General features: G+C 38.4%; 1 protein-coding gene across 1 annotated transcript in view; it reads left to right on the forward strand.

Moving 5' to 3' along the window:
- The window catches only part of CACHD1 (cache domain containing 1), a 209,999-nt gene that overhangs the window by 57,882 nt on the left and 126,916 nt on the right, over window positions 1-25,201 (forward strand). The window contains exon 2 of the mRNA XM_019731624.2: window positions 22,755-22,817. Coding sequence (XP_019587183.1) covers window positions 22,755-22,817 — 63 coding nt within the window. The remainder of the gene's footprint in view (window positions 1-22,754; window positions 22,818-25,201) is intronic.

The raw sequence follows: 25,201 nt of genomic DNA on the forward strand, positions 1-25,201 counted from the left end.
GATTTATTAACTGTATGACTCCCTGGAACTTAGGGTCAGAAAATGGGAGTTTGTGTCTGAGCTCAACTCATTTGGGGCAATCCACAAATGCCTCAGAACGCCGGTGTATTGGTTGGCAAAATGGAACTAACTGCTATGGTGTTGGCCCCTCACAGACTGCGAACTGTTGTGTCTTTTTATTTTAAAGACTCACAAGCTATGAGTTCCTGAGCCATACTTAAGGTGTGTGCAGGATTCCATGTTATGGGTGGTTTCTTTTTCATTCATCTTCCTGTGGTGAAAAACTAAGAAATGATTCATGTCTTCCCCTGTCTGTGGGGACCATGAGGACCTCAAGTGACTTTTTTTTTTTTGAAGCAGTTTGAGAAAGAGACAAACAAATGTAGTTAATAACAATAACAATGTTATTCCCGGAAGGAAAGAAAGTTCCAGCCTGCCATGACTTGTTTTGGAATTTGAAAACTCCTGAGAGGGCTGACTGCTCTGTAACAGGGTTTCTTTTAGACTCTCAAGTTTAAAGAGACTAGGGGTGGGAGGAGGGCATTAGGAAAAGCAGCAATTAAGTTAAAGTTTCAAAATTGATGAAGTGAAGCAATTTCCCATTCCTGCTAATGCAAAAAGCTCTCCAGATTTATTTATTTTTTCTATGTAAGTCAGAAACCTGTTCTTTTCCTTAGCGGGTGTCTGGAGCCTCACTATTTGAGAACCCCAGCTCTTGTGGAGACCATTTCTTCATTCCCCCATCCTTCCATGACAACCTCTGGTTTGGATTTACATTGCTGGATGGTAGAATATAGTAGTCCTCAATTTATCACCATGATTCTTTCTCAAAACTTCCAAGTGAAAGGACAGCCACACCAGTCATTTAGCCAGAGGGTCATGAGTGGGTTCATGAGTGGGTTCTAGGCATTTGGTAACCCTTTGGTATAGCAAGCAATTGGGAGTCAGTAGATCCTGCCTGATTTTTCTTGTTGGGTAGACAGGAAAAACAACATGGGGAGTTAGAGGCAGCTTTGATTTTTGAGGACATCTTAAAAAATGATCAGAAAAATAACTTGATTCTTATTAAATGGCATAAAATGGTGAGTGTGGGACTGTGGAGCAGGGTGGGGATGGATGCAGATCTCCTTGCATTCATGTAATGGGATACTGTTTCCCTGTCTGCCTTTCCATTTCGACCGACATGTTGTAGATCAAGGATACCCAGAAGTTGGAATCCTTGAGTGCAGCCCATGTGACATCTAGACTGCACGCCTTGCTGGCATTTCTAAGGTGTACTATTTACCTTTCATTACTGAAACATCGTGAAGCTAGAGTCCTCTTGATTTGAGCCATCACAGCACATCTGTAGTCCACCCACCCCCCCGCCCGCCCCCCTCATCTTTAGGTGATAGAATAGCCCTTCCTTCAGGAAGTTTCATTATCATGTGTTTTCTGTGGCAACAGTATGAACACACTTTCACACAGTGTGGTTGTGAAATTGTTTTGTGTTATGGCATTTGCCCGGTTTTTCAGGCCAAGAGGAACTGAATTTTGACCTGATGTGGTCCAGTCCCATGGATTCTCTGAGTCCTGGGGATTTTCTTTTTTTAGATTTTTATGAAAGTATAGCTAACCTACAATATTATATTAGTTTCAGGTATGCATCATAGTTATTCAATGTTTATATACCTAAAGAAGTGATCACCAGGGTAAGTCCAGCAACCATCTGACAAGATTTTCTAATCTTCCTGTTTTTAAAAAAATACCTTTCTTCTGGTCTCCTCATCATGGTTTAAAATCAATTTCCTTCTCTCTGTTTAAAGTAAAGCCGATTTTACTATCACTTATATTGGAATGAATATACAAATCTATAAAAAGACTATATTTTATTTTTTGTCGTGGGGGTCAGCAAGTACTGGTTACCACACGGTCCGTGACCTAACTCCTTACAAAACTCAAAATGGGTTTCTAAGACTCCTTCCTAATGAGGGTCCAGTGGTGAGCCTGTTTCTCAGTTGTCATTTTGTATTGCTAATTGGCCCAGTGCTGGGGAATCTTACAGCCTCTTGCTAGTGCTGACTTATCACTTCCATTCTCTGTGTTAATGGATGTTGCACAATGCAGAATGAATTCTGGAAAGGAGAGGGAGATGAGTTTGTGAAAGATTATCTCCATTTATAATGTGAGCCACCCTACTTTAGAATTCTACAATACTTAATAAGCCTGGTATTTAAAATCCAATCTCTTACATGGTTTAATTATATAGATAGATATTATTATCTCAGTGTCCTAAATGTGAGTTAAGTTTGAAAGCTTTTTTTCCATTCCTGTTTCTAAAGGGAGGTCCAACTAATTTACTGCAAATGAAATAAAAAGTATTTTGGAGGAATAGGTGGACATTTAGCATTCTGGTTTGAAATCCCTCTGACTGTTAAATATTTAATGGGCTGCAAAGCATCCTTAAAAATTAAATATGAATGAGTTTTAGAAAACCTGCAGTGGTATAAAAAAATTGAGACACCCCACCCCCTTTCAACTGTGAGGGTGTGCCTCGGGAATCTTAATTATTTTTAATGAAGATGACATTGTATATTTGATCGGCTGGGGACATCGTAAATAATGAAGTTAACATAAATAGGATCCTTCTGAATAACATCACAACAGAGATTTACTTATAAATTATCAGTTGTGTCCCTGGAGACAAAACTCTACCCCTTTTTTATTTTTTGTTTAAAGTTAAGATTAAAGTCAAATGACCAGAGAAATTTCCTTTGTCGGAAAAATCTTTTCCTAGGTGTATTGCTTTGCTAAAACTAGTGCTTCATTTACTTTTGTAGACTCATGAGATTTACAGTACTATAAACATTTTAGTGAGCTCTCTGAAAAGAACATGATCATTATTACTATTATTAAGAATAACTTAATTGACATTGATTTTTGTAATCACATGTATTTTTTTCTTTCTAAAAAATATCCTAATAATTGATGGTATTCCACCAATTTCACAGCATGGAAAGTAAATAGGAAACTCTTGGATTTATTTCACAATGCTGACATCTGACGTTAAAAAAAATTTTTTTTAACCTGTATTTTCTTACCATGCTTTTCTACCTTTCATTGGGTTATATTCTGTTCTAGTTGCATGCAAGTATCAGTTATGAATTGGGAAAATAGGATTTGAATTTATGAGTCTATAGTCTTGGTGCTTCCTTTTGTAAAAGAGTGTAAGTTACGTATGTTTCCAAAAAATGTTTTTAATTAAATTCCATGAATTTTTCTTGAGAAACTCCTTTCTAAAAAAAATGGCTTAATGTCTTTTTCCTGTTTGAAGAGGATGGCGTAACTTTCAGGAACTATGCTTTTAATGTTTTCTGCCGTTGCAGTGATTGTGGAGAATACTGCCTCTCTCTCTTTCCTGTTTCTTTCATTTTGACTAGGTAAAACTAACACACTAAAAATGGAACCTATCATTGCTGGTCCTGTAATTACCCAGCTTTCAAATTTCTTTGGCATTTTTGATGCATCTCTCAATACCCCAGAACCAATCAGCAACCGAGAGCTCAAAAATGCCCCTTGTATCCATTTTCCTTTTTTCAGTTCTAGAACCATCAACTTATTCTATATCTCTGTCTCTGTCTCGGTCTCTGGTTTATTACAGTAGCAACAACAAAAGTAATTATTTATTGACTACACCATGTGTTGGCTGCTATGTTACCACATTTATACTGTGTTATAAATGAATTACCTTAATACCAAAACTAACCCTATAAAGTAGAAAATTGGGGGCAGAAATGGGGAGTCTTAGGGGTAGGTAATGTGCCTTGGGCTACTCAGTAAATGACCGAGCTGGGATTTGAATCCACAATAGCCTTTGACCCTGGTGTCCATATTCAACACTGTTGTTTTAATTTGCTAATACCGTGTTTCCCCGAAAATAAGACAGGGTCTTATATCAATTTTTGCTCCAAAACATGCATTAGGGCTTATGTTCAGGGGATGTCATCCTGAAAAATCATGCATGCTAGGGCTTCTTTTCTGGTTAGGTCTTATTTTCGAGGAAACACAGTAGTGGGTCTTAGCTTCTGTCACTGCCACATTATTCTACGACGTGTCCAAATCAGTTCAGTTCACTCCCCTGCTCTAAAACATTGCTTCAAAGGCTTATTATTTCCTTATTACTTCCAAGTCTTCACAACTTTGCTTCTAGGTCCTCCATGATTTTGTCCAAATCTATTTTTCATCCTTGTCCTTGTTTATAAGGATTGACTGGATAGAATAAGAACAAAAAGAAAAAAGAAAAAGATGCCTTTGAGACTGACATTGGTAGGATTCTTCAATGAGGATCATTTGGTGTCTCCTGAAGTCGCACAGTGCCTGGCAATAAGAGCGTCAGGTGTCCTTTGTGGTCAGTATCTAATAGCACAGAACTCTGCCTTTCAAACTTAAATTATGTTCAACATTTTGCCCTGTAGTTTAATTGGAAGAACACTGGGTGCTTTGGTGCTGAAGCCTAAATTGCACCTTAGCATTACCTGGGGCCATCTGACTTTTCCCAGTCTTGCTTCCAGAATGAGTCTCAACGTTCCTTCCTAGAGATTTAAGAATAGCAACTTTTAAATAAGTGGAAACTTAGCTTTAAAAAATGACACTTGAGAAGAAAATCAGTCATTGACAAGATCTTAAAAATCCGTGTGTATACATCTGGAAAAAAAAGTTAGTTAGAGAAAGACCAGTTTTACAAAACTGAAAATACAAAGTGAAACATATATTAAGCCTCACTTACTTGGTCAAGGTAAAAAGTGATACAGGGATTTTTCTACCATTGTTAATGAGTCGACTGACTCTTCCTTTGAATAGTTAATTGTAAGGATGAGCTCATATTTGTGTCAACATTCCATCCTCTCTCTCTCTCTCTCTCTCTCTCTCTCTCTCTCTCTCTCTTTAAAGGAAGGAAGTAAAAACAACGTATTTCTTTCCTAAGCCTCATTCTCCAGCAGGATTATTTTTTTTTAAGTCTGAGAAAATCTTATTGGCAACTAATAGTATATCACATACAGTTAGTTCTATAATGCAGAGCAAGTCTGTACATTGCATGGGGTATTTCTCCTCTGGCTTAGGTCCTTAAACTTGGAATGCATTGTGGACACAATGGAAAGCACCCGTATTTAATGCCTGCCCCAACCCCCTTTGAAAGGAAACACTACAGAGGTCTGAAAATCACACAGCTACAGGGAATCCAATTTACTGCATTCTGATGCAGTTCTGCTGGTATTAGGCAAAATGTTCACCTGCCTACATTTTTATGGTATTTATGGAATCTTTCGATTATTAATTATGGATGAAGAGATTGAAAAGGGATGAATCTGGGCACACATCTAATTTGTCAGAAACTGAATCCCAGGACTCTTGGTGCCTAGACAATACTTATGCTTCTACTGTCCCTTTGCTTTTCATTGGTTAGTGACTTGGGGTGAATGTGGATGTATATACAGGGTGTAAAAATGCACATACATACGTGTGTATGCCCCCACGTATACATGAGAGAGAGAGCCAGACAGAGAACTGGAACAATTATAGAAAAGACTGCCTAGAAGAATTTGTTTTGGGGATGTAAACAGGGTGAACGAGAACATAAACTCTGGCAGATCTCATATCTACAAACAGAAATGTGTTCAGAGTGATTCTCAGCTTGTTAATTTGCCTGTTACCCCTGATGTTTCCTTGTTGCTCAAACACAGACAACTGTTTGCTACCCCTGCACAGGCTGAGCATGTTCGTACAAAGACTGGGACTTCGTGATACTGCTCTCTCTGGCTGGACAATCTTCCATGTCACAGGTTAGGTTAATGCCAGACTTTTATACTGATACCCTGAATACTGACAGCTAAATACTCAACATACTCAAAAGTAGCATTGCACCGTATATTAAAAAATAATGCATCTACTATGTGCTGGGAGTTCAAAGATGAATAAGAATCTGTCCTTGTCTTCTAGAAACTCACAAGATCATCGGGCGGAAGTAGATATGTAAACAAGTATTGCAATGCATTTGCACTGTTAGAATAGTGGGATGCTTTCATTGCGTAGAGATCAGGATGGACTTTCCAAGGAGGTGCTGAAAATTAAGGGGGCCTTAATGATGAACTTACCAGGTGAATTAGAGACAAAGTACATTCCAGGCAGGGGGAACTAACCTGTTTAAATGATTCCCTGTTATAAATTCCCAGTGGGGGTATGTTTCTGTCATGGTTGATGTGCAGCTTGTGCCCCTCTCGTGAATTCATTAAATGAATGGATCTAGGCACTGGAGACACGGTAGGAACAAAACAAAATCCCTGTGCTCATGTGGCATACACACCACAATGGGGAGATAGACAGCAAAGAGTAAAATGCAGGACACATCAGATGACCAGAGCTGCTGGGTTGCTATTTTGTATAACATTGCATCTGAGCAGAACCCTGGAGGCAGGGCGGGAGCAGCCCATCTACAGTGTCTGTGTTTCAGAAGAGGGAATGGGGAGTGCAAAGGCCCTGTGGCTGGACAGTGCTCATTAGGTCTGAGTAGCAAGCTGGAGGCTAGTGTGTCTGGAGGAGACTGAGGTGAGGGCAGGAGGGAGGTTGAAGGGCGTTCGTGCCATGGTAGAGGCTTCGGAACCGGAGCCAGGCGCTGAGCTTTTACTCCGAATTTGTTGGGAAGCTACTAGAAAGTTTGGGCCTGGAAGTGACAAGAGCCTTTGGCCTTAGAGTCAGCCTTGGAGTTCACATTTCAGCTCTGTCACTTACAGACCCTGATTTCTCTTGTGTAACATGAGGCTTATTATTCTTACCCTGAAAGATGATGTAATGAGGAGGAAGTAATACTGTGTTTCCCCAAAAATAAGACCTAGCCAGACCATCAGCTCTAATGCGTCTTTTGGAGCAAAAATTAGCATAAGACCAGGTCTTATATTATGTTATATAACATATAACATATTATATACAATATATAACATATTATGTTATATAATATATAATTATGTCTTATGTTATATAAGACCCGATCTTATATTACATTAAAATAAAACCGGGTCTTATATTAATTTTTGCTCCAAAAGACACATTAGAGCTGATGGTCCGGCTAGGTCTTATTTTCGGGGAAACACGGTAGTGGTGGTAAGAGAAAACAGGAAGAGGAATTGTTCCTATTTGTCGAGAGGGAGAGGGAGAGGGACTGTGAATCAGAGATGGTTCCAGTTGCGGTTACAGCAGGGTGAGGGCAGTTGAGGATGAGAAGAGTTCTGAACAGAACTCCAAAGTGAGGACTTGCAGAGACGGGGTTGCCATAGGTGAGGAGTAGTGCAGGTACTCGGGGAGCCAGGGATCAATCATGTGTATTAAAAGCAGCTGGGCCTTTCAGAGACTGAGAACAGACCCGCCCACCTCCAGTCAGTTTTAAAGCTGTGTCTTAATAAATGAGGAAATGCCAAACAGTTACCAACACTGTTATACTTTAAATATTTCAATTTAAAAATTAACTCAGCATGAAAATACAGTATAATTGTGCCATTTTTGAGCCAATTTCAGTATTTATTTATTGATTTAAAAAAATTTTTTTATTTGGGAATGTTGGAGAACAGTGTGTTTCTCCCGGGCCCATCAGCTCCAAGTCATTGTCCTTCAATCTAGTTGTGGAGGGCGCAGTTCACTGGCCCACGTGGGAATTGAACCAGCAACCCTTTTGTTCAGAGCTCGCACTCTAACCAACTGAGCCATCCAGCCTCCCCTCAGTATTTATTTTTTAAAAATTTATTTAGAGAATACTATATATGCATGTATGTTCTTCTCATGGAATACAAGTTCAAAGTTTACGGTAGAAACCTTTTTCTTTCCAATCTTTCATTGTATGTCTGTGACTGTGTATAAAGTCTCCTTAGGAGAGAAGATCAAAAGTATAAGTTTGGGGTTCTTGATGAATATGAATTTCAGGCCAAAAAAACAAAACAAAAACCAAACCAATCAACCAACCCTCCTACTATCCCCCCCTGTTCTGCACATCCGGCCTTCGTATTCCCTGCTGGAGGCTGAGACTGATGTTTCCAGGTAACTTTTTGTTGTGTTTGGATCAGAGGTCCCTTCCTCATGCTGGCCAGTACCTACAACTTCCGCACATCTGCTTAGACCTCCCTCATCTCCCCTGCACCGTCAGCTCCTTAAAGGTAGGACCATCTTAGTGCTGCATCCTCCAGAGTCTGTGGGGCCATGACTAAATGATCTCCAGAACATTCAGCTGGAGAAGGCTAACGCTAGGACAAAGGAAGCCCACCAGCTGCTCCAGTGGCGGGAGTGACCAAGAGATCTTGATCCACGAGTTGAGCCATGGCCTCCAGGGAAGCCTAGGTTTTGGAAAGAGCAGCCCCACCTTGTGGATGGGTGTGTGACTGGAGGAAGCGGCTTCATCACTGGTGAGCCTTGTTTCCTCATTTGTAAAACGAGGCTACTTAATGCACACACCTTTCTGGGTGGTGGGAAGGCAGAGGCATGATGGTGTTCGTTCCAGCTTTTCTTCCTTCTGTCCTCTCAGGAAGCGCCGCCCAAAGCTGATTTCATTCCTAATTCCAAACATGGTGGCTGCAAGTGGAGAGCAGCTGTTAGGGCCTGAAGATGTGGGAAATGCCCCTTTTTTCTTCTCTCATGGGTCAGCAACAGTGGGTATTTCTCTATCCCTCTCCTTCCCTCTTTTTCTTAATTTCTTTTTTATTTTTTTTAAAGAAATTTCTTTTAACCAGACCACACTGTAAAATATGCTTAATGGAGATTTGGATTTGTACAGAAGTTCAATATAAGGGGACCATTACTGACATGTCAAGGAGATTCACAGTAGAAGTGTTATGATTTGAAAGGTTCCCTTGTACTGGACTTTTCAAACAGTGCTTAGTTGGCCATCTCCTTCAGGACTGCCTCAATGATACTTATATATATACTGGCTTTCCTAGGGCTAGTGGACTCATTGTCTGCGTCATAACAAGCAAACCAGGACTTGTATTGTACCGCTCAAGTTTGATGACCACTACCTTAATGAATGAAATCTGCTTTACATGACTCATTGAGCATCTCCTATGTGTTCTCTCCATTATATTCCTCGCATAGATAATAACTAAGTCCTCATTGCTATGACCATAAGGTAGATATTATTGAGATATAGTTTGCATTCCATAAAGTCACCCACTGAAATTGTATAATTTAATGGTTTTTAGTATATTTCCAGAATTGTGCAACCATAGCCATAATCTAATTTGAGAAGATTTCGATCATCCCCAAAAGAAAGCTTATACCCAGTAGTAGTCACTGCCCAAAGGGAGTTACTATCGCAGCCATCTTTAGAGACAGGAAAAATGGAGGTTCTGCTTAAAGGGAGACATTTAAGCAACATGTCTCCAACTCTACAGTAAGTAGTGGAGCCGAGGGCCCTGGTCTGACTTCCTTGCTTCCAAAAGCCATGCTCTTTCCACTGTACCATGCTCCCTTCCAAGAACTCAAGCCAAATTAAATATTTACTTGGTGGGGAGAATAATTTGATGTTCTGGCTTTATCCTTTTTCAGTAGTTTTAGATAATATAGTTTCCTTTCCTGTTCCAACTGGCTTTGTGGGGTAAATAAATAGGGTTTAGTTTTTAGTTTAGTATCCAGTGCAAACAGATTTTTTAAATTACATGAGAAATCAGCATGTTAAAAAAATATAATAGTGGGAGACTAAAAGCCGGGAGGATCCAGTGTTTGGTTCTCTCTCTGGTTATTGACTTATCATATTCCTTCTTTGAAACTTGGTTCTTCTATCAAATGAGGACATGTACCACATCTTTTGTTTATTCATTAAACATTTATTGGACATTGAATGGTGATTACACTGGATGCTAGATATTCAGAGAAAATAAGAATTTGAGTACAGCTATGCTTAATTGGGCAAAAACAATATGCCTGACACTGTCCTAGCTTGATGATTTCATTCAATTTTAAGAGCCAACCTACTAGGTGGTGATTATCCCTTTGACTCTGTGGAGTTAGAGGTACAATGTTTCCCCGAAAATAAGACCAGGTCTTATATTAATTTTTGCTCCATTAGGGCGTATTTTCAGGGGATGTCTTATTTTTTTCATGTACAACAATCTACATTTATTCAATTACCGTCATGTCATCTTCTGGAACATTGTCATAACGTACTAAATGCGTCCGTCTGGCTGAGATCTTAACTGGGGCTTATTTTCGGGGTCGGTCATGTTTTCGGAGAAACACAGTATGTTGCTTAAATGCCCATGAGGAAACTTAGGCTCAGAAGGCTTGAATAATTCTTCATGCAACTAAGATAGCTGAGGTCTCGATCATCCCAAAGCCCAGACCCTTAGTCCCACAATCGTCTCCAGGTGAGCAGCAGTTGCCCTTGCCTTCTCTAAGGTCACTACTAATGTTTATAAACAAAGACTTGCAATACAATGTGAAAGTGAGTATGTAATGACAGCACAAAAGGGCATTTAATCTTTTTGCTTTGGTTCAGGTAGGTCTGGGAAGGTATCACAGATGAGCCCAGGCATTCTGTGGGAGCTATAGCTGATGGTTGCATTTGCCCCTCTCCTGCAGCCCCTATTTGCTTAGCATGTGCAGGCTGGATTTTTAGGACTGCTTAGCTCTCTCGCGGTCCTTGCCCTGCTCTGCAGGAGGTTGGGAACCCAGTTTGTTGAGCAATACTAGATTGGGAGGGACCAGCATCTCTGCAACCTATTTTTCAACCTCAGTTTACTCTTTTGGCTGCCTTGGCATGTTTGCAAAATCTTGGGCTCAAGTAAACAGGAGATTTGGGGTGTGCTCAGATGGATGTTCCCCACCAGGTCCTATTAATAGTCAAGGTGAAAAGTCACTTTCTCAAGGACCCAGCTTGCATGTGGGTTTCTAAAGAAACTTGAGGAAGCCGGTTTGTTGAGACTGGGAGCCAAGCTTGTAAAGGCACTGGGAGCTAATGTGAAAGCCATTTCCTGGAAATACAGCGTTTTTAATAAGTCTTGTCACTTTGGAAGGCTTCAGAAATGCTGACTTGGAAAAGTTCCTGACATTGGGATGGGGACACGGATAATCTCAAATGACTTTTTATTCCTGGGAATAGTTGTGTTTTTTGTTTTTTTTTGAAGGAGTTTTAAAAGTTACTGTATACTGAGCTCTTATCGTATGTAAGGAATAGTGCTGAACGTGCATTGAACCTCACAAAAAACCCTGTTAGGTAGCTATCATTATCACCTCTATATTACAAATTAGGAAATGGGGCAAATCTAACCTCTCCAAGGCCTCCCAGCGGGTAATAGCAGGATTTTGTTGGATTTTCTTAACTCCCCTTTCACATTTCTTTCTTTCTGTTTTCTTCTTTTTGCCAGAGAAACTTGGAGACAAATTTTGACCAGTATTTATTTATTCATTAAAATGATATTGTGAATCTGAGCCCAGAGAACCGTCGTTCATCAAAGTGTTAGTTAATTATTGTTGAGACTCATGGCAGCTCCTGCTGGAGCCATTAAGGGGCTGGTTGTTACCATGGCATTCGATATGCATGACAGGAGCCCTGGCTGTGAGAGCATAAAAAACAATACAGTCAGGAGGACCTGGGAGACGTGTATATGTATTCATATTAGCATCACATTTATTCCATAAAGACTAACTGCTTTGATTCATGTCTTAAATGTCCACGTTGAAACTCACCATCGTCTCAAGAGTGGTTTTCTCTCTCTGTTTAAATTTTCATCTTAAAAAATGTATCCGTTTGATACTTGGGCACTCCTGCAGCCGGCTTTACAAATATGTTTATAACATTTAAAAAAAAAACAATTTAAGTCAAATTATGTCAGCAAATATAATGTTGTTGAAACATTCAGCCTTATGGCAGAAAGACCTAGCACTAGTGGCTTCTCAAAAGTCCAGCAATTGGTATTTCAATAAAATTCTAGCACAATAGGAGAGTGGACATGTTAGGATCACTGAGTGATGACATAATCTAACCCAGTTTTCCATTTTACAGGTGAGGGAAACTAAGCCTAGGGGGCCTAAATGACTTTGCTAATCAGGGAGTTAGTTTGTACAGTTGCGATTCGACATTATTCATTTTGTGATGAAAGTTTGCTTTATAGCTTCTGTACTTAATGACTGTACTAAAAACACATCTCCTTAAATAAAAGAATAGACCAGAATTGCATTTGTAAAAATTCTCTCTATTTGGATAGGACATAAATGAACATTTCATCTGAAAACCATCCAAAACAGCCTCACAGTAGCATATTTTAAAATGTCAAAAACTAGTCTTCATCTCTGAATGCAGCACTGCAACTGTGCTTTCAACCACAACAGTTGTTTTTCATTATGTTTTTCTTCAATTATTTTTAACAAGGATTTCTCAGTCTCAGTCCATAACATTGCTCCCTGCAAGTGCTGTAGGGATTTATGCAAAACTGAATAAACAGTCCCTCAGAGGATTTTATAATTTTACAGAGGGGATAAGACACATGGGAAACTTCAAGTCAAGGTCCTTCAAGTGTCATGCTAGAAGCAGATCCAGTTCATCTGGTTCTTAAAGTTGTCATAGACCCTTGGGATGGTACCTGGTTTCTAAATGGACTCGATTTTTTTCCTTGTGAGAAGGCACAGTTTGAGGAAAGTGGATGCATGGTTCTGAGCATGTGGAATATAAACATTGTTAAAGCACTTATTTCATCATGTCACTTCCCAGCTAAAAATCCTTTTAATAGCTCTTTATTTCTTGGCGAATATACATTTATTCATTTACTCATTCAAAAAATATTTACTAAGTGCCTACCATATGCGTAAAATCCAACTCCTCTTTCTGACTTAAAGTACCTCCACTGTCTAGTCCCATTCTCTCTATTCCATTTAGTTCAGTTTTATTTCCAAATGCTCCTCTTATGAAACTGACATTGTATCATATTTATTGACTTTGGGGTCTCTCTCTAGAATGTGAGCTTTTCTTAGAAAAATCAACGTCCTTATCTTTGATCAACCCCCACTTCCAAGTATATGGGCCAGTGCTTACGAAATCCTTTATAGGGGTTTTCTTGAGGCCAAGAGACTTAGAATGTAGGGTCTACGTGGGCAGGGATCTTGTGTGTTATACTTATTCTTGTTTCCCTAGCATCTAGACTAGTGCCTGGTTCAGAGTACTGAGTACTTTGTGCTAAGTACTGTGTGCCAGACTCTCTCTCTGAATGCTCTGAAATGCTCTTACCCAAGCTCTTTGTCTCCTTTCCTATTTAAATTTGACCTCTAAGTTGAGCCCAAGTCCCATCTCTTTGGAACTGTCGTTCCCTCCCCTCACCTCACTTCCAGCTCTGACAGCACGTTGGGCCTGTGCCAAATATACTGAGTTCATACCGAGTCTGTATTGCATTGTTCACTATTACTTCTTACTTTTTAATTTTTAATTTCTTCTCCCAACTGGAGAGTGAGCTTCCTAAGAATATGGGGCTGACTCCTTACATGGTTTCTGACTCCTTCAGAAAGGACGTGATTGATTGACTGAGTTATTAATTAAACATCATCACTTAGGTGTGGAAGGTTAAGAATTACAGGGTTTCCAGTTCTCTTTGTCCTTAATGGATGGATTCTCAAAGACCTCAGCATTTGTATGGGTTTGTGCACGCACAGAACACTGAATATTGAAGGCTTATATACTTAAAACGCCACTCCCCACCCCAAGAATAAATGCACAGCCATTAAATAACACACTCTTTTTTTTTTCTTTCAAGGTGAAACAAAAAAAGCCTTAATGGAGATCTACGGGGTGGGGAGTTGGGGGAATTAGGAGTTAGGGGAGTGGAAATTTGGCACCATCTGCAAAGCGTTTGGGCAACTCAACTTTCCATTTCTGAGAGGTTGCCATGTGCATTGTCATGAATATTACTTATAGTCAAGTTACATTGGCTAAAGACTGAATCTTTCCAACATGTGGAACTGATTTAGTTGCCTTTTTCCCTCTTACCCCCTTTGAAAGCCAAAACAACGATGACAAAAAAAAAAAAAAAAAAAAATCCAATAACCCTTCCGAAGCTTTATTGCATTTAGGGAAGTGTTTCCGTCTTGTTTTGCCTGTCTTTGTTCTCTGGGTTCATATTTACCCACCCGATCTCCTGATTTTGAAAGCTACAACAGGAAATCAAGTGATCAAGACTAGAAACTTTGCTTGCTGAGAGTATTGCTTTTGATTTTCTCTGCTAAATCAGACTGCAGGCTGTTCCTTTTTGCCTGTAATTTCTTTTGAGGGATAGAGTGGACCAAAACAGGCAGCCGTTTGTAAAGGTGACACTTGTTACTGACTTGTGACTCTCCCACATGCTCTCTTACTATTCAGAGCTCATTTTGGTTTGAAGAGTGTTAAATTGAATGCCATCAGAATAAGGAATTAATAATTTGATTCTTTTGTGAACTTGAAGTATCCCTTCGGCTGTGTGTATGTATACTTAGAGTCAAAAGAGGGCAGGGAAGGAAAAACAGAGGTGAGGGGAAAACATTTTTTATCTTAAAGAGAAATGATACCTTCTTCCTTTGTTTTGCTGGCTGGTTGAGTACCCAACCAAAATAATGATCTGAATGATTTAATACCTAGATTAATGGATACACAAATGCTTATTTATGCTTACTATGTACAATGTACTGTGCTAAGGAATCGTAGCATATGGACCAATTGTCAGAGAATTTACAACAAAGTTAGAACATATTATAGAAATCCAAAAGAGTGGAAGGAAATAAAGTAAATTATAAACAGTAGTTGGTTTTTACTGAGTAGTCAGACAATAGATTTTTTCCCCTCATCTTCCTTTACATATTTTCAAATTTTCTACAGTGAACGTATTTTAACTATAGCATAGGCAGTCTTTGCTACAGAAGTTCAGAGAAGGGAGAGATTACCATTTGTGGGAGGTTATTAAGAATGAAGTAGGACTGGAGTTGGTAAATATCTAGACAGGTATGTTTGGTCTCCCCATACCTCCAACTAGCATAAAATAACTGTCACTAAGAGAATACTCTTGGGGTTGGCTGGATGACTCAGTTGGTTAGAGCGTGAGCTCTGAATAACAGGGTGGCTGGTTCGATTCCCACATGGGCCAGTGAGCTGCGCCCTCCACAACTAGATTGAAGACAACGAGCTGCTGCTGAGCTGCTGGAGGGGTGCCCGGATAGCTCAGTTGGTTAGAGCGCGACCTCTCAACAACACGGTTGCCAGTTCAATTCCCCCATGGGATGGTAGGCTGTACCCCCTGAAATTAAGATTGAAAACAGTGACTGGACTTGGAGCAGAGATGTGCCCTCCACAACTAGTTTGAAGGACAATGACTTGGAGCTGATGGGCCCTGGAGAAACACACTGTTTCCCAATATTCCCCAATTAAAAATATGTATATATTCTTAAAAGATTAACAAATACTAGAATAGAACAATAAGTATCAAGAATAACTATAATAGAATAACTATCAAAGCTGTTTGAATAACTATCATAATGGTGTGTGAAATACATTCATAATGTTTTTAGTGCACTCTATATAAATTCATCTTCCCAATTATGAGGTTAAGTGAGTTAATATATGTAAAGTACCTAGTGCCAGACAGATAGCATTATATAAGCAATAGCTATTATCATTTTTTTATATATAGCAACCTTAAAACAGAACAAGGAAGTCTGTTAGGCCAGGACATGTGTACCCAGGATACCATTTGCACAAGGTCATCTATTGTCTACTGGTTAGTTTTGTTTTAAATTTCCAATCTAGATGTCTTCCTCTGCCATGATTTTCAGTACCAAAGCATTTCCCTTTGTCATGAAACTAGAATAGCCCTGTTTCTTGCAAGTCACTGTGCTACTCAAGATATAATTTTTATAGTGAAGATCATGCATAAGCCCTTGCATTTATTTTTCTTCTGAAAGCTCTAAAGTTGAGGATTTAGTGCAAATGGTTTTTTATAAAGTTTAGTTGTAACTCCAAATGTATGCCCTTTTTTTTTTTTTTTTGAGTGCAACAACTCTTTGAAAAATGTCATTATCTGTTATAAAGGAAATGCATGCTCTATTTTGAGATGGGGTCATGGGGAGGAAAGAAAATATATTTTGGATTTCTTATTCATAGGCAAGCCTTGTAATTATTTTGATCACTTTCTAGGTTTTACATAAGTTTTCTCTATTAAGATGGTGTTTACATAGAGGACAATACATAACTTTGGAGTAAGGCAAATTTTGCATCCAGACTTAGCCACTTACTACTGTTCAATTTTGGGTATAGTACACTTCTCAGAACCCCAGTTTCCTCATTATAAAATGAGGCCAGAGTAACTACAGTGAAAGGTTGTTGTGACTGGTAAATGAGATAATGTGTTGTAAAGCTTCTGAATCCATTCTCTGCCCTTGGTAACATACATGGTAACATTATTATGTGTAATGTACCCCCCCCACACACACACATGATTAGAATAATGTTTATATTTAAATGCTACTTTTAAAATATTAACAATAACAAAAATAATTATAGCATGCTTTTAATAGCTGGACAATATACCAGGAGGGGCCAAAAAAAATGTATACACATGACTTGTATTCATCTTTTGTTATTGGTATATATTGAGTATTACAATTTTAACACAGTTTTTTCCTTTCTTAAAATGTGTATACATTTTTTTGGCACCCTCTGTATTTTTGATTGGCTGAAGAGTAATTTAATCAACCCCTATTGTTGGGCATCTAGGTTATTTTCGATTTTTCTTTTCAGTGGTAAGCTTTTCAATATTCTTGGTAAACTATTTTCTTGAATCACCTATATCCAGAATGAGCAAGTTTAGAGATATTTAAAAATGACTGAGCTCCTTAGAGAATGTCATTTTTCTGGACATTCCATATGTTTAACAGTGTGAGGTTAAATAGTCTGGTAAAAATCAGACAGTGTCTAATCTGGGCAGGAGGGATGCTTTAAAACCTAGTAAAAGATTATTCATGGGGGATGCTTAGGGCAGAATAAAGTCATGCATATGTTTTCTTTCCTGAAACACTTAAATTAAGTTGCCTTTCATTCCCCGTCCAGTGACTGTTAGAGTTTTAATGATAGCACTTTCTCTTTTAATGGTTAATGTTGGTCAGCTTCTTGAGATAACAGCGGTGATCTGTATTTTTCCTTCCCTTTGGCCACAATTCCTAGATCATAGGAAGAAATCCAGAGCAGAATTAAGCTATTAGTGAACTGTCAGCCAAATTGTCGTAGGACAGAGACCTGTAAACATCAAGAGAATAAGCATTTGAATAAAATTCAGCCCTGCATTTTCTTAGCAAAGATCAGGGAGAGAGAGCAACAGAATCTCATTAGGCTTGTAGAGGTATTTATTTCTTCACGGTGGTATTGTGCTATGCCATTCATTTAAATATCTAGTTAAAATTTGGCAGAGCTGTTGGAAGAGTGAAGGTGAGGCCAACTGGACTGACCATCTTATTAAACACTCATGTAATTGTTCCTGTTCCAGCAAAGTGGGATTCTCTCGCCATCTGTTAAGCAGGCGCAATTAAATAGAGAGATTTGGGAGGGAAGGAGATGGCGGGTAGGGAGGGTGGGTCAGTGGAGTGGGGACAGGGGATAGGGAAGGACTATGTTGCAGCCCTTAGGAGGTGGGGGAAAGCAGGCTGCACACCACACAGACACATGCGTGCACACACACACACACAGCAGGATGTCTTTGCTTCTCTTGCAGTAGAGGTGGGGGAACTGTATTTAATTGTGACATGACTCTTCAATTTCCAACTTCATTTGAGTTGAACTTTCCTTTTGGAGGAGGCAGGGAATGGCAATGCTTAGGAAATAAAATAACAGAATATGCAAAAGGGAGGTTTGATTAAATTGTGTCATATAAATTTAGAGTATCCAGGTTGGATGAAACTCAGATAAAGACACCTTTTTTTTCTTGCTGAAAATTCAGGTTAGTACAGTACCATTGCATGGGAAGCTAAAGAACTAAGTAATGTTGTGTACTTAGAATATGAGGGAGCAATTAATATGTAGCCTTAGGGAAGGCTCAGGAGACCTTCTCTGTGAATTCCTATGTGAGTCTCTGACTGGTACAGTCCCAATTTCATCTGGATTACAGATCGGAGTGTTGATTTCTCTTTGAGTATTTATCATAGCCCAGTTAATAGATTCTTGTCTTTTTTTAAAAAATGCATAAATAGTTTTAAAAACATATGAAAACATTTGGCTAGGGTATAAATAGACTGCCTAAAATGTATGTTTAAAGTAAATTTATTGAAGTATGGCATACATACAGAAAAGCGTACAGTCGTAAGTGTATAGCTTGATGAAATCTATACAGCACCCAGATCAAGAAATAGAAGATTTCAGCATCCCAGAAGCAGCCTTCATGTGCTGTTCTGGTCAGTCTCCCACAGAGGGTAGCCACTATCCTGACTTCTAACCAGAGAAATTCGTTTTGCCTGGTTTTGAACTTGATGTAAATGGAATCATACATTCTGTGTTCTAGGATCCGGCTTCTTTCAATGTTATGTTTGTAAGAATCATGTTGATGCATGTTGCAATTGTGTGTTCATTCTCATCGCCAAAGATTCCGTTGTGTGAATGTTCCACAAATTAATTGTCTATTCTATTGCAGATAATCATTTGGATGTTTTCCAGGTTGGGGCTATTACGAGTAGTGCTGCTATAACAATCTTATGCTTTTCTTTTGATAAACATGAACACATTTTTGCTCAGTATATAGCAAGGATGGGAACTGCTGGGTCATAGGATTATGCATATAATTAACTGTAGAAAATACTGCCAATTTTCCAAAGTGTGTGTATTAGTGAGAGAAAGGGTCAATTTGTCTTTAGGTCAGAGTACCCAGTTCTCATGAGCATAAGAATAAGGCATCTTATTGTTGTTTTCTTTTGATTGTGAAAATACATTTAGCTAATAAAGAGGGTTCCGTGAAATATTTCTGGTTAAAATAACTTTTAAAACTCCTTACCTATTTTAATGAAGTTTTCACTATGCAATAAAACATATTTTTACTTTTAGTATTTGACAAGCGTGAGAGAGTAGTGGGCAATATCTTTGCCATTACTTCAAGGGATTTGTACACTGAGGAGAGTTCAGACTCCCTCTAGGTTGTGCTCGCATTAAGAGTTCAAATTTCTGGAATTCCTTCGGTCCTCCAGGGAACTGGGATAAGGGAAAGTGACAACTTGGAAATAGAATGCATGATACCCACCCCACCCACCCATTCCCTAGCCCTGTTACTGTGAGTAAATCATCCATGAGGACTAAACAATTTGATCTTTTGAGGTTTCTCATCTTCATGTTTCAGGAAAACTTTTCCATTTCCATTTTTCAAGTCCTGTAACAACCTAAAAAACTCTTTACCCTGTGGTCACCAAAACGTCAGGTAGGTATGTCGTTTGGAATTCCTGGCTCAAATTAAAAACAACCCCCGCTCCCCCAACCCTGTATTCTATTCCTTTCACAGTTTCACATCAAAATAGAAAGTAACGAAAAATGAAACCTTTGTCTGGGACTCTTAATTACTCCTGATGTTGGTCATATATATAAGGTTATGCCAGCCCATTATATCTTGCTTAAAATAAAATGGATAGGAAAAACCCAAATTGTCATTTTCTTCTACATGCCCTAGTATTTCTAGAGTATCCTGAACAAGAAGGTGAAGTGAATAAACTTAATGGCTTTGCTAAAAGCAATGCCTCTTTTTAACTCAAGACCTGGGTTCAGATCTTAGCACTTGAATATTTGTTTTACCTGTGATACATTTTCTAACTTTTGAGCCATAGTTCCTAATCTATAAAATTGGTTTCAGATCCTTGCTTTGCCTACCACACAGGGCTGTTGTGGGGATCAAATGTGATCATTTATGTGAATTTGTAAACTATAGAAGTTCTAAATGTAAGCCTTTAAGAGCTGGGCTTTGCAGTCCCCGCGTTTTAAGAAACACAATTACTGTCCATTGACCTAGAGTATAGTGGAAACTCACTCTGTACCCTGAGATATTCTGCACACACATAAGTCTGAACTTTTAATCTTGCACCAGCCGGGGCTGGCTGACCTATTTAGTCATGAGTTACTTGTCTAGGTGTTACTGGCCTCTCACTAACACCCCTCCCACCAAGGAGAAGGCGAGGGCAAAAAACTTTTTGCTTCCATGATAGCCCCAAACTATTAGCAGGTCATCTTTCACTTCTAGGGGAGGAGTTAGAAGGTTGTATAAAATAGGTAGTCTACAGAATCACTATGCTCGTATCTAAAACTTTTTTCTTGCTCTTTAAATTTTCTTTTACCCACCTGCCTTTATTAGGTATAGAGAATATAGAAATGCTCACAAGCCATAAAAAGATCTACATAAAGTATTAGAGCCATCATTATTCATAATCATTAAGATAATAAGTGAGTAAAACAGGAACTGAAACCGCCGCAGGACCACTTGCTTACAACATATGCATTTATTCCTTATGGCTACTGAGGAATCCACCTTTCTTTTAACCCTGGAATATCACTGCCACAAATGAAATAAATTGACCATACTCATCAAGATCTGTCCCATCCAGATCTGGAGACACTACATGAATTATGTTGATTTTTAATAAAAGTGTTTCCTTGGTACTGAGCAGGTTTAGAAAATCAAATTGTATAAAAGTATAGAATATGGTCTGGCAAGGTGGGTGGCAGTGACATTGACCCAGCCTCTAAAAGTGGTATAACCTAGTGATCTAAGTGTTCCCCAGAAAACTGGGAAGCTAGAGTTGTAGGAATGGAGGTCTCCAGGTTCATAATCTCTTTCCCAAAACAAGATCTGTTTCAGGATTCAGAATCCTAATGCCCCTTGATGCTAAAACACACCAGTGAGATCTGGAGCAGAATCCTATAATCAGATGTATTAATATACATCTACAACAAAATGAATGAATATTCACATTAAGTAGAAACACCCATCAGTTCAAGTTAGATTTACTGGCATATAAATTCAGGTTATGTCATAGTTTGCTAACAAATGTGTTCTATGAAACTTTTGATTTTCAAATCCTTTTGAAATTTGGAATTCCAGATAAGGGATTATTGATCTGCATTATGTTTGGGGAGTGTTCTTTTTTATGTGTCAAGCCACCAGGTAGCAAATTGTCATGAGACGGTAGAGTTAGGAACACTGTATCTGGACTCACACAGCCGGGGTTCAAATTTGAGCCTTGCCAAGTGACTTTGGGAATAGTTATTTTAACTTCCCAGGGTCTTAGTTTTTCATCTTTTAAGCTGCAGTAATGTTCTGATAAAGATGCAATAACATTTGCATGTGAAGCACAATGTGTGCATTGCATTAGGCACTCAAAAAATATGCATCAGTTTCCTTATCTATATAATGGAGATAGTAATTGTGCCTGTCAGAGGTGTTTTGTGAGACTGAAATAAGTAGATAGATGTAATGTGCTTAGAATAGTGTCTGCCCCATAAGTAAGCATTCAATAAATAGTGGCCCGTGTCATTATCATTATCACCATTACTCAAAACCTGTACCTTTCCTATCTGCAGAGTCATTTTTAGCAAAGAAAGAGAAAAATCAACATCTATTGAATGAATAAGTGGCACATTGGAAAGTTATAATAATTAAAATTTTCCAGAATGTATTTCCATCCCATTCCATGTCAAGTCTTCCCAAGTTTGTTTGCTTCATGCCCACCACCTGCCCCAGCACCTTTATCTTTCTTCATTTGCACAACACGTGTCTTCCTCATCACCACCTTGCAGGTGTGTTAGGCTGTCTGGGAAGCTGTCCCAGATGCTGACAAACCCTTGGCAGTAGGATAGAAAGGAAAAAGGAAAGTTTTGGCTGACATCTCCAGGTCTGACTCCTTACTCATCTGGAGAGTTCCAGAGGTATCTTTAAAGTTTTAGGAAAAATGATGAGGCTGCTTTTTTTTTTTTTTTTTTTTTTTTTTTTGCACCTCTAAGAGATACATATCTTGGATTCTCATTTTTTGGTTTGTTATATGTTAATCTCTTGTGATTGCTTAGTAATGCCAGGGTTCGGGAAAGTCCTAAGTCTGCAGAGATGTTTTAAATGCAGGCAATGTATGGAGGAGTGGATACTAGCTAGGCAGAGACCAGTGGAAGAATGTGTGCCTGTGTGTCACAGTGTGGATTAATGTCTTGGCATGGCTGTCATATTTCCTGGCATGTAAGAACTGGATCTCTTCTGAAGGCCACACATACTTGACAAGCCCTGTTATGTTACTCTCTCGAGGGGGTGCTTGGGTAACGAAGGTGATGGATAATATTGGGTAGGTACTGGTTAGACACAGGGACATGAGAGAATATGGAAAGAATCCTTTTTAAAGAGTTTTATTACATTGGATTTTGGTGTCTGTAAACAATTACAGCATTCAGGGAGTTCAGGATTTAAATGAGAAACACAACTTTGTCAGATTATACCAGTCGGATAAAATGGCATGGGCTCCGGAAATCTATAATTAAATGTATTTTTGAAAATGAAAAATATAGTGTAACATCTGGTTTATTTCACTACGGAAGTGCTGGGTATTGCTTATGTAAGTGTGATTGACTTTGGCTGATGTTTGGATTTCTCTGTGTAAAATAACTGTATTTTAATTAATTTCTTTTTCTGCTTGATTCTGTGTTGTAAACAAATTATTCACACACACTCATAGAAAATGGCTGTCTTATTTAGAAAACCTAATGTGTGTTCATTTTCTTTTTGTTGCAGCGGATATTCAATTCCTTTGTTTACACTGAGAAGATCTCAAATGGAGAAAGTGAAGTACAGCAGGTAAGAGGTTATTTAGTACTGGACATTTTCTGTCTTTGTCTTGCTTTTGGAGGTGGCTTCATTACTCTTTCCCAGCAATCTCTGTGAGGTTTCCTGTTCTCTGTATATGATTTCATATACATCTTAAACATAATAGTGACAACTTCACACTTCAAGTTCTTACAGGCAGTTGAAATAATAGCTATATGTGGATGATTTTCTGTTATACATATTATACTTTGGAAATAGTATTTAATTGCTTTTTGTTATTCTGGAAATTCCCAAACCACTCAAATTTAAAAATATTAGAGATTATTTCATCTGATATAGGAAAAAGTGCCCAGGTTTTGGAATCAGACAAACCACAGGTCAAATTCTGGTTTTCCTATTTCCTCTGTGACTCCCAGGAAGTAATTTAACCGTTTTGAGCTACAGGTTCCCAGTCTTAAATAAAGGGAATATAATATCTGCCTTAAAAGATTGTGAGAATTAAATGAAATAAAGTCAAATTAACTGAGTGTAAGTGAAATCCTTATGTGGAGGGTTCTGGTATAGAAACAGTTCAGTGAATACTGGTTTCATTTGTCCTTTTAAATTTTTTTCTTCCTCTTGTGTTCTTCCTTTGCCTTTTTCCTCCCATCTTCTTTCCATGCTCTGTGGGGTCAAAAAGTTCTGAGGCCAGATTCTATTCACTTTATTTATAGCTGGCTTCAAATGGACTGCTTCCTAAAGTGAAATAGTGTTGGTGAACTTGGACATAAATAATTGATCTGCACTTGAAAAGAAGGGTGGTAAAGAGGATTCTGGGTTTTAATTTCAGCTAATCCACCAACTTCATTACACTTTGTGACCATCAACTGGTAATTTGAAGCTAGATTGGAAACTTAAGTAATAGACAGGACCAAGCTAAAAACCAGAGTGTAGCAGAGTACTTCCACAGAATAAAAAGTAACTACAGTAAAACTCATAATAATTTAACGTCTCTGGGATGCTGCTTTTATTTAATTCATAGAAAACAGCTTGACTTGATCGGAACTTCAGATGTGCCATACAAGAGGAAAAAGCTGTGCTAGTGTCACTGGAGTGAAGTTATATATAGGAAAGTTAGTTATTTATAATAAATGACTGAGGTTTACTCTTGAAGTTCAGCATTTCCTGTTTATAGACATTAAATTTTTTTATTGGTTTCTGCACATGAAATTTAAAGGGTGTAAGCAGCTATGCCTGTACTCTTTTTTTCTTAGCTTTTATTTTTTAAAAACTAATGACCTGAAATTCTAATGAATAGGAAGTGATTTGCTATGTCAAGTCTTATCTTCATAATTCCTGTCTTATTTTTATTACAGCAAACTGGAAAGTACTTTAGGATCATGAAATTTAAAAGGGTTTTCCGGGGATGGGGGGAGGCGGGGGAAGATTTCTACACAAAGCATGTTCGAGGAAACTTTTGGGGAGGCCCACGGCCACTTGATAACATTTTAAAGAAACTGATCCAGGGATATCAGTTTTGCTGCTTTCCTTTAAGTAACAGATACACATTCTTCCTTCAGCTGTTTTCAAACATGCAAGCTGTTTTGTTTTCTTGGACTGATATCATTGCTTTATTTATCTAGCTGTGAATACGTTTGGAAGCGTTCAATAGTAATTTTTTAAAATTATAGCCGCTGCTTGAGTACTTAGGGAAAACTGGTGCTAGGCAATTTCAATATGTCATCACATTGATTTTTCTAAATAACCTTGAAGGGAAGATATTATCTTTATTATAAATAAGGAAAGTGAAGCTCCAAACGATTAAGTAACCTGTAGACTCATGACTATTAAGTGAGCTAATTTTCAAAATCAATTTGACACAAAGTTATATTACATGTACTTTTATTTTAACAGTTTACTTTAAAATTTTGTGGTTTCATCCAAAATAGAAGTCTCTGCTAAACTCTGTCTTTATCTGAATAATTCAAATGAAGGAGAATTACCACATAGTCTGTTCTGCGTTTCCTCTCTCTGATGGTCAAGTTCTCTCTTATATTGAACCAGAATGTACTTTTAATTTTTAACTTTTCTCCAGTCTACCCTCTGGAAAGAACCCTAAACAAATAGATTTTAGGCCTCTTTTGCATCCAGTATTTGGAGATAGTTATCATGTCATTATCATTTAGCCTAAATTTCAAAATACACAGGCCCTAAATAATTTTGTCATCTTTTTTTAAAAAAAACTTTTGTTTATTTTAAGTGTGTTTTTCCAGGACCCATCAGCTCCAAGTCAAGTAATTGTTTCAAGCTAGTTGTGGAGGGCACAGCTTACAGTGGCCTATGTGGGGATCAAACCAGCAATCTTGGTAAGAGCACCGCGCTCTAACCAACTGAGTTAACCGGCCGCTCCAATTTACTCTTTTTTTTTGACATGA

Source organism: Rhinolophus sinicus, linkage group LG06, assembly GCF_036562045.2.
Source record: "Rhinolophus sinicus isolate RSC01 linkage group LG06, ASM3656204v1, whole genome shotgun sequence".
Taxonomy (NCBI): Eukaryota; Metazoa; Chordata; class Mammalia; order Chiroptera; family Rhinolophidae; genus Rhinolophus; species Rhinolophus sinicus.